The sequence below is a fragment of the Dunckerocampus dactyliophorus genome, chromosome 13 (genome assembly GCF_027744805.1).
Source record: "Dunckerocampus dactyliophorus isolate RoL2022-P2 chromosome 13, RoL_Ddac_1.1, whole genome shotgun sequence".
Classification (NCBI taxonomy): domain Eukaryota; kingdom Metazoa; phylum Chordata; class Actinopteri; order Syngnathiformes; family Syngnathidae; genus Dunckerocampus; species Dunckerocampus dactyliophorus.
Genome location: NC_072831.1, coordinates 14,941,719 through 14,954,744, shown reverse-complemented (window position 1 = coordinate 14,954,744; position 13,026 = coordinate 14,941,719). Strand labels below are relative to the sequence as shown.

At 41.9% G+C, this 13,026-nt stretch overlaps 1 protein-coding gene across 2 annotated transcripts; it reads right to left on the bottom strand.

The window, feature by feature from the left end:
• Positions 1-50: 50 nt before the first annotated feature.
• Positions 51-12,994, bottom strand: adss1 (adenylosuccinate synthase 1). 2 transcript variants are annotated; one of them, XM_054796344.1, is made up of 13 exons: positions 12,645-12,993; positions 8,607-8,709; positions 8,464-8,526; positions 8,123-8,173; positions 7,988-8,054; positions 5,697-5,804; positions 5,534-5,615; positions 5,345-5,471; positions 5,117-5,271; positions 828-952; positions 607-704; positions 349-498; positions 51-232 (listed from the first exon to the last, which is right to left on the bottom strand). In XM_054796344.1, exons 1-13 carry the CDS (start codon positions 12,831-12,833, stop codon positions 180-182), a joined length of 1,371 nt encoding a protein of 456 aa, XP_054652319.1. In that variant the 5' UTR covers positions 12,834-12,993; the 3' UTR covers positions 51-179. The 2 variants fall into 2 exon arrangements, with proteins under 2 accessions (XP_054652319.1, XP_054652320.1); XM_054796345.1 differs by lacking the exons at positions 607-704; positions 828-952 and having other exon boundaries at positions 79-232; positions 12,645-12,994.
• Between the last annotated feature and the right edge of the window lie 32 nt (positions 12,995-13,026).

Here is a 13,026-nt window from a genome sequence, read left to right as displayed (position 1 = left end):
ATCTAATTATGACTTCCTACCCCAAAGAAAAAGCAAATGAACAAGCATACCAACACTTTTGTCACAATAACAAGGCAGTTTCGTTGGTGTATTGTTTATTATTAAGCGGTGGTGAGCAGATCACTTTTACAGAAGAAAAATGCCATGTGATCTGAGTGACGACGAGAAGATGTTTTCCTCTAAAACATCTGGATCATACACTCTCTGGACTTTCCAACACCAACCCACTTGACTGTCAGGAGTAGGAGAGAAAGAAAAGTTACTCTGTGAGGACATATAGTGATAAAGGTCTTTTGTACTTGCCATTTGCATTCATGCACTTTTCAACAAGGTAAAATTTAAACCTACTGGGAACACCAATGTGGTTCTCAATGAAGCGGATGTAGTTTTGTGCCTTGACCGGGAGGTCACTCCACTTCCTTGCTGCAGATGTGTCTGTCTTCCAACCAGGTAAGGTCTCATACTCAACCTCCACTTTGTGCAAAACATCCATGTTTGCTAGGATCCAAAGCAAAGATAAATATTAGCAAAGCACCCACATACATGTCACCTCCTTTCTCAAAAAAAAAAGAGATGGTTCTCGTTTTGGTTCTCCTACAATATTACCTGGGAAATGTGGAATTCTTTTCCCATTGAGTTTGTAAGCAATGCCAACTTTAATTTCATCCAACACATCCAGAATGTCAAGTTTTGTCAATGCGATGCTGCGATAAGAGTGATGGGTCAGCAAGGAATAACACACTCAAGTCAATAGTGTGCAAAACAAGTATGAAATGACACCAAGCACACACCACTTTATGACTGTCATAACTGCGAAAACTACTCACGCGGTGAAACCATTGATCATGTGCGCGTATCTCACGATGACAAGATCCAACCAGCCGCAGCGTCGCTTCCTCCCTGTGGTCACGCCCACTTCATGACCCCTTGTCTGCAGCAGCTCCCCTACTGCCTGTAGCAGCAAAACAATTTGTATTGTCCACTCCTTGTCCATCACATACACACTGATCACCACATGAGGGACTATTGGACATTTTAATGACAACCAATAAAAGAGCTGTGCCAAAAATCTACCGCTACAAAGGGACTTACGGACATTCTTGATTAGGGCTGCAAAAGGGTGGAACATTTCCAGGTAGTTTTTGGAAACTTTCTGTTTAATGATAAATTAATCTGGGGAATTTTGCTAATGTTCCTATGGGAGACTTACCATTAGAATAAAAGTTTATATTGTACGTCATCTCCCGTCTAATAATATCTTAGTCTCTATGAATCTTTTGGGTTTTTTTGGTGTTTTTGAAAAAAACCCTCAAAAACTTTGGAAATACATCCAATTAGATAAAACTTTATTGAGTGGATTTATCTATTTAGAAATGTAATATTTCCAGAGTTACAGCATAGAAAACCTGTTTATGGCCTTCTAAATATGTTTTTTAACATTATTAGAGCCCACTTGACATGAACTAACACCCCCATAGTCACCTTTACATTTGTATTACCAAATATAGCAGACATAATAACAGAGAATAAGCCATTTAAGATATAAATAAAACTTGTGGTCATGTGTGTCGCTATAAAAGTGTTACCTTGGGGGCTGAGTAGCGGGCGGACAGGAAGTGACGTTGTGACTCAGAGTTGAGTTTTAGCGTGGCACGGGTTACTGCAGCAACAATAGCCCGTGTTTTTATTCGGGTTTATTGTGACTGTTGTGAGATAATCCAATTCTGCAATAAAATCCTGTTGTTCTGGCGATCAGGTCTGGTGTTGACGTCTCACCAAACATGACTGACACCTAGGGACCAGTGTAGAATAATATGAGGGGTGAAATTAAAATGTGACGACATTTCTTCTTTGGAGAAAAGCTGTATTGCGAGAACCGGGCAGCCGGAAGCCAATCAAGACTAGGAACAACGGCATCGCTACTATGAATGATAATAAACGTAATATGGAAGTGACAGTGTGCAAGGTATTATTGGAAGTGAACATTAAGTGCTTTAGGCACACATGGCAATCCAACCTACCTCGGTTTTCACGGTGTCAGCATCAGCGAGTGATGTGTTGCTGTTTTTTTCCCCTCGGAGTTAAATAACAGCTTGCTACTTGTTGATGCCCAAACAGAAGCTGTAGCTACATTTGATCACTGATCATGAATTTTACTTAAAATGTATGAGATCAAGCCATGTAGATGTTCGGACTTGTCTGCACCCTCAATCACCGGGCTGTTGTATTGACGCTCATTGCATTTGGCTGAGCACCAACTTTCATAACACACCGCAAACATGGACGAGATCCGAGTTGACAATTTAGCGACATGTTTACCAAGTGAGGGTGCACACATAAGTGTTTCTTGCATCATGCATTTATTCGGTAATTAAATACAAGCAATTAACAAAGGTGAAAAATCCACCGAGCAGGCGAGCGGGATTGAGCTCCATCTCTGTAATGCGTCTGAAAGCTGTCAAAAAACCCCCAAAAAAACTCCACAATGCAACTCAGCCCCTGTCCAACAGAGGTAAGAAAGTACAGATTGGTTGTGCACAATCGCGGTGCGGTTAATATGTTGTCACATTCTGGTCTGGTGACATCTCGTGTGTTTCCGAGCAGCGCCCTCGTCATGGACAGCCCATGAAGAGGTGTCGGTAATGTGTCCAACCACAAAGCATCTTGCTGGGCCACGGCAGGTGGCCCCCCCCACTGTATATTCTGGTTTTCCCGGCCCCCGGGGCAACACACCAGGGCGCTCATAGATGGCGCCAGTATACTGGTTCTACTGACACCCGGAGTGGCACACCGGGGTGCTTGGAGAGTGTGTCCGACCACAGTGCACCTTCCTGGGCCAGGCCAGGCGGGCTCCACCCGCTCCCTACCCTGGTTCCCCTGACCTCCTGGGCGGCACATTGGCTACTTGGCGAGTGTGTCCAACCACAGTGCACTTTGCTGGGCCAGGTTCGAGGTTACATCCCAAGCTCATTCAACAAGACGTCTGGTCTTTTAAAGATAAGGATCGAGACGGCAATGATAGCGTGACTTTTATGATGGGCTACTGTTTATGGTTAATCTTTATGTGTAACATCTTTCTGTGTCCTATCCCATGTCACGACGTGAAAACATGCGACTTGTAGACTGGTGTGGCTTATCTATGGACTAATCTGTTTTTCTCTTTAAATTTAGTGGGAGCGGCTTAAATACCGGTGCATTCTATAGTCCGGAAATTACAGTATACGTATGTACAGTATATGTTGTTTTTTATTAGAATTTTTTAAAATTATAGATATCAAAGGACAGCTGGACAGCCCTGACATAAGTAGACAAAGACAAGTAGACAAGAGAAAAACTGATCTGTATTATTAGTGGTGTCACAAGAGCTCGCATGATTAAAACGGGATAAGATTTCTTGTTCAGAAAGGAACTGTCTTGTGGGCACTACGCCTGGGACGATAAATCAATCAATTAATCACACAATTAATGAAAATAAACTCGATCATTTTGCAGGCCTCAGTATATTTCCATGTGCATGCGTGTCTGTTTTTCTCGTCTCCCGCCTCCAAACAGGCAGAAAGAGAGATCACTCTGTGCACTGGTTTCAGCACCTTGGCGTGTTTGTTCCATAGAACAACGGCATGAACGGAGTGAGCCCTTTTGTCAGTCATAGAGTCTGTTTGTCTCGGTGGGTGGAGGCGGGGCCGCTAGCATACACACAGAGTGCAGAAGTGTGTAATAGAAAGTATGTAGTAGAAATCAAATTAGTCTATTGCAATATATTTTTTCATTTTACTTTTCTTAAAAATAATGTTAAAATCCCGCCTCATCTCGTTCTCGTAGACCCAATCTCGTGAAGTGAGTGTCTCGTGACATCACTAATTATTATTATTATTTATTTTTATGATTATGTATTATCATAACAGTAGTTTATGATAATGTTGACAATAATATCTTTGAGCGTCAATTTGTGGGACAATAAACCTTTCAAAACACACCTTTTTTTCCATTGTACTTTTCTTCGAATTATTGTTAAAATCTCGCCTCGTCTCGTTCCCGTGGGCCCAATCTTGTGCATCGTCCCGTCTTACGAGTCATGTGTCTCATGACACCCCTAAATACTACACAGCATCTTTGAATGCGTCTTCTGAATGCCTTGCATTTGTATTTTAGTTAAGTAAGCAAGTAAAATGTGCTCTAATATGCATATTTTTGACTAATAATAGGCTGTATTCAACCACGAAACAATATGACTAATTAATTATTGTTGGAAAAACAGTGATAGAGTGAAGCAACGAAATTCGAATGTCTTAAGAAGATATGTGTGCAAAAAAAATATCGAAATACGACCCTGTTTATAAGACAACCTAACGCTTTTATCTGTGTCAGTATCCGTAAAATAACAAGTGGAAGTTTACAATGAAAAAAGGATGTATTACATTTGCGTCTCACAGCATACAAATGTGGTGTGTTCAAGGGCTAATGAACAGTGTGAAATCTCAGTGCTTGACACCAAAAACATTATCAGTGAAGCACAAAGAAATAAACATGTCATAACTGTGGGCATTTTTAACAGTGGTACATGTGTGCTGTCTTATATCACGAATTTATAAATTATTACCGACTTATGGCGAATGAAATGTTTGGTTTTCTGCTGAAAAAACAGTTTTCAGCTCAGCTCAGCTCTTCGTATGATGCAGTGCAGTTTTATATCACTGCAAATGGCAACCATATAAAACATATAACATACTGTTGATCTATACTGAGGAATATTATCTTTTAAGGTCAGATTTTTGACACAGATCTCAATGTGAGGCTGATGAGTGTTCTTACACCCAGCAGAGTGCAATTCACCTTGTGTTGGGGGATAAGCTTAAACACTGTGTCAAACGGTCAGTTCCCTCCTTTAAGTAACACGACCGGTGCTTGTCACGCCATTCTAAGCCTGAACCCTGGCCCTAAATTTATCTCTGCCAACATGTGACCTGAGCTGAGGTGTCAGTCAGGCAGTAAACGCCTCACACGCTCTTTGGGCCAGCTGCCTGGGTGCCAGTCACATGACGAAAAATATATGTGTCGAGCATAATGCAAGTGTATTGTATTCAACCGGACAGCATAAGTTACATTCAGATCTTACATTGAGTTGCTCAGTGGGGAAGGCTCCGATCCCCACCCGGGTTGTGTAGGCCTTTGCTACACCGAATACATCACCAATATTCAGCGGCGGGATGCCAAGGCCAGTGCATGCCCCGCCCACAGTGCAGTTTGAGGATGTCACAAAGGGATAGGTTCCTTAAGAAAGCATTGATTAAAATCACAGCGGCACAAAAATATCCCCGTATCCAAATACGCAGAAGAGTCCTACCAAAGTCAATATCAAGGAGAGCAGCGTTGGCCCCTTCAACCAGAATTTTCTTTGGGGATCCATGAAGGGCTTCATACATGTAGTAGACCCCATCCCTCACCATGGGTCGCAATCTTTCCCCATACTCCTGCAGAGCAAAACTTGCGTTTTCACGTTGGGAGCAACGACAAGACACGACTGTATTCATACCTTAAGCTTTTTCAGTTGGTCATCAGCGTCAACTGTCAAGGATGGATACATGGACTGATACTGGTGGACCAGGTTCTTGAATCTGAAAGAATTCGCAAAACCAATGAATGACGTCACGTGGCTTGAACGTGACGGCATCCTGTTGTTCATATTACCGTCCTACCGGCTAGAGAAGTCCTTAAAGTCACCCAAAAGGTCGCATACACGAAGACCCGTGCGAGATGCTTTGCTGGAGTACGCAGGTCCAATGCCTTTCTTGGTTGTTCCAATGCTGCCGTCACAAAGCAGTTGAAGAAAACATTCAACTGTTGCTCAATGTCACCCTATTATGCTAAATTTACGTTTCAATGATGATCTAAGAGTAAAAACCTTAGCGCCTGTTTATCGTCATCTCTCTAGCCTTTTTCTCCACCTTACGGACTCGTGGGCCCCTAGCTACATGGTCCCAACCGGCAAGAAAATCAGGCTTCACTACACATCTGCTATCCGTCAGTCAGCTACAGGCGTGGGAGCTGTAAGTTTCATCATTTTGCGTTTCTTCAGCAAAAAGTCTAACCAAGCATGATGTTAAAATGCGATGGTAATGTTAGCACTTTGCCTCACATACTGTAGCTACGCGAGTGTTGCTAACGTTTGTGCCCTACTGTCCCGCTGTGTAATCCTACGTTGTTGGAGGTCAGTGGTTCCCAAACTTCTTACAGTCACGTACCCCTTCAGACATTTGACCTGAAGCCATGTCACCCCTCCTCCTGCACACTTTAGAAACATACTTACTGGAATGAACTTAAGACATATTGAACATCATGAATTGATTATTTTGATTGTAAATCCAAGTTGTATTTTGCATGGTCACGTTTTGATAGTTTCATATGAGCACTGATAAAAAGATAAGCAATCATCCGACGTAGCTTTTATTCCGGTTTGATGTTGGCATCCTGCCATTTGAATGGCTTGAATTTCAGCTTCACTTTTTTTTACTACGGTATAAATCTGCACGCTCATTTCATACCAAATTGAAGGACTGGACACCAATATAAATGAAATCTTCAGGGTTAAACACTCACACCAAATAATCATCAAACGCACTTATTTTGTTCATAAGATACACACAGTCTCCTTTCTGCGCCATTCTCCTTGCGCCGTGAGGCGTTCAGTTCAGGCACACTCGTAAGTCTGACTGTTAGGCGCTAGTTGCTTTATTCACATACCCGCTATGATAATTGGTGCACCCCTGGGGGTACGCGTACCCCACTTTGGGAACCTAGGTTGTAGGTGATTTATGGCGCCTATTACGTTGGACAAGTGCAGAGTTTCAGGGACCACTCGTCGCTCGTCACTTTGCGGTTCGAATGCCTCGGTTTCACTCTCATTTTGAAAAAAAATCTGAATAAAGCATTCTGTTTGGTGGTGGAATACGGCCTATTATTAGTCAACACATGCATATTTAAGCAAATGTTACGTATGTTTGGGCATTTGAAACACAAAAATGGCTAAAGAAACTAAAATACAACTAGAAAGCATTCGAAAGACGCATTCAAAGACACTAGTCACTAGGTGTTATTTCATCTCTAGAGGGCTAGAGAAAAGGAAAACTGCACTTTTTTTTGCAATTTTGCCACTAGCTTCACCAGCGCTGCGGGTGAGTGTGCTCACGATGCCTCAGGCCACTACCAAGGGAACGCTACTGCTACTGTTTCTGTGTTTACGTATGTTTTTGAGTTTGGAAAAGTTAATGCTAGGTGTGGCCGTTCGTTTCTATGTTGCTATGTGAAATCAATGCGCCCAGGAAGGAAGGAAGTTCCGCTTAAGGAAGTAATGCTTAAAAAGACCAAAATACGGCAAAATACTATAAGCATTTGATGCTACCATGAATGTACATGGTTACAGCATGGGCATAAAACCATAAAACCTTGTTGGAGGTTTTTGGAGGTGTTTTAATAGCGGTCTTTGAAGGCGGCATAGGTGTGTCCCATTACGTGCAGTAATGAGCTGTCTCCTTTTGTCTGTTTTATATCTTTAGAATTCACAGAAAAGAGAAAATATCACATGAACACAGGATTGTGGATGATGGCAAAATTCCCCAAAAAAGTGCAGTTTTCCGTTAAAACCGTATTTAGGTCGTAAACAGGTTTCCTATGTTCTAACTACGAAAGTATGCCATTTTTAAATTCACTTATCACGGTCGAGTCTGGAACCAATGAACCACAATAAACGAGGGATTGCTGTATGTGTTAAAAGTGGACAAAGTGCACAATAGCGCTTCTTGGAGCTAACTCATTAGCATTACAGCTATAGACACACAAAACACAGCGTTCCCAGTACTAAAAACACTTTTAAACTGTCTAAATTCCAGCATCAAGGCCAACATACTTCCACTACGCTACTGTTGGGCCTCTGAAACTTATTTAAAATCGCTGAAACACAGTATAATATGGGACCAGTGTTGAAGCTTACTTCTTTCCTTCCTGTGCCTGTCTTTCCGTTTCCTGTAAGCCGTCGACGACCTGGTGGAAGTCGAAAACTGAGGGAAGAAGACAATTAAGTTGCACAAGCACACCAGAACAATAATAAATGCATGACCCTACGCACCGAGGTGAGCTCTATCAGAAACGATTAGTCTCTTTTCCCAGCCTTTCAGACCTGATGAGAGAAGAAACATCGCAACGGGTTGACAACAGTTACTGATGCTGTACACTCACGGGACATTTTATTAGGTACACTACCTGACCCACGACAAGAAATTACTGCCTTGACAAAGATAACAATACTCAAGTGTTTGTTTAACCTTAAAAATATTTATTATAAAGGTGTCAGTATAATACAATGCAGTTGCATTGTATACCACTGCAAACTACAATAACAATCATATTGTTAAATGCATTAAAAGGCAGAATTTTCAATACTTTGTGTAAAAATCTTGAGAAAAGTACCTTTCTTCTCATTTTTGTCTCCCTCCTCAAACAGGCCGGGTAAATGTATGACCACGCCATTACCTACAAGAGCAGAGCAAATGGTCTAAGTGGTCAACTGTGCCACGTTTGTGCTATTATTTCTATTTATTTCGATTCTTTACCGATGAGTGAAATGCTTTTTGGGTTGATGATTCCACTGGGGAGAAGGTGGAAGTCATACTCTTTGCCATCCACTACCACGGTATGTCCTGCATTGTTGCCCCCCTAGGAAAAAAATTGTTTAGTTTAACAAAAATAAATAAGTCTCAGAGGTCCCACAATAGTGCACTGGAAGTGTGCCGTCCAAAATGTAGCCTTGATGTTGGTGTTTAGACAGTTTAAAAATGATTTTAGAAAGAAGTGTGTCTGCAGCTTTAATGCTAATGAGCTGTGTTTGTCCACGTGTTTTTTTTTAATGGTAACTTCAATAGAAAGTGGTTTGACGCCGCTACGGCTATGAATCCAGCAGGGGGTGCTGTTTCACAAGTCAATTCACTCAACATTTTCCATCAGGAAGATGCTTTGACAAGACGTGATGTTGTGATTCTCCTGAGAGGGGTATCAGAGAGGGTGGCGTCACTTCAAGGGGCATGACGCACAGACTACAATGACTTGCAGCTCCAACCGCATAAAAATATACTGCAAGCACATTGAATAAACAGGAGAAACTGTGTTAAATATTTTTCAATTTCGGCCCGTTTCTGCGTGACCATTTTGTGAGGCGCACATGTGTGTCAAAAAAGGTGATAAAATAAATAATACAAAATGGTGGAACTTACATTTCAGCTGCTGGGCTTTCTGAAGTACAGCGGAACCTTGTTTGGCGTCATTAATTTGAAAAAGTGCGACTCTAATCGAAACTGAATCCATTTTTTCCATAAGAAATCATGTAAATACAAACAATCCATTCCAGAAAGGCAAAAATGTTCAAACAAAACACATTTTTATAGTTTTACAATTATTATATTATTATTATAAATTATTATATTTTTTATTTTAATTTTTTATAAATTATTATAAATTCTAAATGCATAAAGAATACATATAAATGATGAATGAAAGAGATAAATGAACATTTAAGGTTATTTTTACCTTCATTGAGGTTTTAAGTGCCAACAATGAAAAACACTATTGAATTCAAGAAATAACTCATGACAAAACCGAAAGAAGGTCCGCCGTAGGTCTCGCTGCCACATTGTTTCTTTGGGAACAGTCGCATCACAAATCACGTCTTCAGTGAAGGTAAACGTAACTTTAAATGTTCATTTATCTCTTTCATCCATCATTTATACGCAGCGAGAATTGTTCTGTGCATGTAAAACTATAAAAACGTGTTTTGTGTTGTAAGTTGTAACTTAGCAAGCTAGCTTCTTTGTTAGACGCTAAGGGCGTTTTGTGACACAAATACATAACGAACACAGTTGGACTGATGGAGTGTACTAATAATACGACAAGACGCGTGCCACAGTGTACGCTAACCAGAAAATGGACACAAACCGAGGTAAATTTGGTGTAAATTTTCCACGTGAACTCAAAAACATGCTAACCGGTGCGGACGCTAACTGAGGTTCCACTGTGTAACACCTCATTGTGCACCAAATGCATTTTGCTGCAACCAAATATGGACTTTGACCAAACTCCCAACACAACATGTACACGTCACAAATGTAGCCAGCATAGTCCACACACTATGTAACTAAACGTGGAAGACTATATGCAAATTAGATTACCTCTGCCTTCATATACAATGTGAACTTCAGAGTATTAGCGTGTTATTTTCCAGGTTTTCAGAAAAACTCAGACAATAATGAAAGACACTGATTCAAAATCATAAATATGGTGTAACGTCCATAATACGTGTTACATTCAAGATTTGTACTGATCTATTTTTTCTAATCAATATGCTAAACTGTCTTTTTACATCGTGCTTCCGCGGAAGGTGTACTGTGTTACTTTTGTGCTGACTTACATTTTTTTAAAGAACAGTGTTGAGTCTCGCACGGCGCAGGAAGCGGGGTCCATCCAATCGCTCTGTGTTACATTCAAGATGACATTCATACCTATGGACAATTTAGAGTCTCCACTTAACCTAACTTGAATATTTTCGAAGTGTGGGAGGAATCCCGAGTACACACGGAAACCCTCACACGAGGAGAACATGCAACTCCACACAGTGATGCCCAAATGGAGATGAGATATGAACCCAGATCTTCCAGATATCCTGACTGTGTGGCCAACATGCCAACCGCTAGGCCACCGGCGTCCTGCCGGATTGAAAGTTTTCCGTATTTTTCCTGTATTTTAATTTGCATGAAAATGTTTTTGGTTTTTTACGTCCCGTCCAGCCATTGGGGGAGATAGCATTGTTGATCTAGATGCCCTTACATGCTAAACACATTTTAGCATGTAAAAATTCTCTCTGCGATAGCTATAGAGTTTAGACTAGAGTATAAAAATAAGCATTTTTAGGGCTTTTTATGAGTGTGTCCATTATTCACATTTGTTCATCGTTCGTGGAGATCTACTGTACACCGTAACTCTGCATTTGTCCGACACACCACATGCCTTATATGTAATGCAACAACATTGCGTTAAGGAGTGGGACAGGAGGACACAAACATTAGCAGCACTAGCGTAACTATGCGACCGACAGTGCTAACATGACACATTTTAACAGCAACATCATGCAAGGTTAGCCTATTCCTGAAGAAAAACAAAATGATAAACCTCGCAGCGCCCACGTCTGCAGTTGAACGAAGGATAGTGGTATTATTTATTTTAAGATGTATAGCGAAGCCTGATTTACAATATAGTTCATTTTTTTGCAAGGCCGTCTTCTGTGAGGTGGTGGACGTGTACACAATGTCAACTCAAGGCGGTATCATGTCCATGAGGAGTCATCCTTCCGTCCATTTTCTACGCCGCCAGTCCTCACTAGGGTCACCGGGGTATGCTGGAGCCTATCACAACTGACTTTGGGCGAGAGGCGGGGTACACCCCGGACTGGTCGCCAGCCGGTCGCAGGGCACATACAGTAAGGACAAACAAGCATTCACGCTCACATTCATATCTATGGGATATTTTAGAGCCACCACAATTTAGAGTCACCAATTAACCTGCGATGCATGTTTTTGGAATGTGGGAGGACACCGGACGCACGCATGGGGAGAACACGCAAACTCCACACAGAGATGCACGAGGAGACATTTTCACACGATACGAGATCTTTAACATACAGAATGCGGAGTGACGTGAAGGGGGGCTGTGATCCCCACTGTGATCCTAATTTGAGGAATTTGTTTGGTCAGCGTGTACCGTGCTGCCTTCTACCCAAATTGACTGAAAGCTGGGATTCAGGCAAAATGTGCTTTAACAAGGTGTTAGTTTAAAAGGATAGTTTGGATTTTTGGACGTGAAGTTGTATGACATCCCCATCAGCATTGTAGTCCAATAACAGCAACTTAAGTCCAGTTCTGGTCAGATTTCTGTGATGAAGAACGTACTTCCACTTAGTTGCTGGGGACAATTAAGAAAAGAGTTTGGCTTCTCAAAACAATATGCTTTCAAAAGATTCCAAAAAAAAAAGAAAAGAAAAATCCAAACTATCCCTTTAAGCACGCACACCTTGAAATATGTTTTTGTCCCATCAGAAAACACATGAGCGTCCTTTATCCACTTCATACGCAGCCTGTTGAGCCTATTTTAGCACCCTTGGCTCAGAAGCTGGTGGTCCAGTCTACCCCCGCTTCTGTGGCCTTCTCACATATCAAGCCACCCTGAGAATGTGACCTGCTCCATAGTCCGTTTGGTGCTTGTCGGTGAGGGAAGCACAACACACAGCAACAGTTGGCAGCTTGTTCAGAACTGGTGTGACCTCTGATTTCTGACCAGTTATGCCTCTTATGTAACTGTCTGGATACCGTTTTTATTTTGATAGTGAATCCAATGCGCAGCAAAATGTAGTCAAATTGAGTAATCACAGCAGCTTAAGTAAATGCCCAGTCAAGCTTGCAGTATAATTAATGTCACCACTGGTCTTCTATACATGGAAGCTATTCGGCATAGTAACAGTGAATGAACATCACATATACATCGCATGTATACATCATATATAACATATACATAACGACATTCGGCTGTTGCAAATTGCAATCATTTACCTGACATCGGCAGACAACGTCCGCTTCCGTGGCCAACAGGTCGACCACTTTCCCTTTACCCTCGTCGCCCCATTGCGCACCAAGCACCACCGTCACTTTGTTCCCTACGTCGTTGCGCGGTCGCTTGAGTCCCGTGGCAGCGGGCTGGGTCGTGTTTTTGTGCTCTTTGGCCGACCAACTGAGCGACATGATAGCGGAGGCTTCGTGCTGGCCGTCTAAAGAGGACTAGCTGTCTCCAAGAGCGGGTATTGCCATATCTGGAAGCCTACAGCCGATGATGTCACAGCCAGACGCAGCAGCTGGTCGCCCCTGATACTCTTTTACGCACTCATTATGCGACGCTGCGTAACTGACACTTTGAAGCACAAATGATGCGAGTGCC

Excerpts from the sequence above, each read along its gene's own strand:
- adss1 (XM_054796344.1), bottom strand. The coding sequence starts at position 12,833 with ATGTCGCTCAGTTGGTCGGCCAAAGAGCACAAAAACACGACCCAGCCC. Across the intron at positions 5,805-7,987 it reads CAGGCACAGGAAGGAAAGAA|CATTGGAACAACCAAGAAAG; the intron begins GTAAGCTTCAAC and ends TTGTGACGGCAG. Across the intron at positions 953-5,116 it reads TCCCCACTGAGCAACTCAAT|GCAGTAGGGGAGCTGCTGCA; the intron begins GTAAGATCTGAA and ends TTGCTGCTACAG.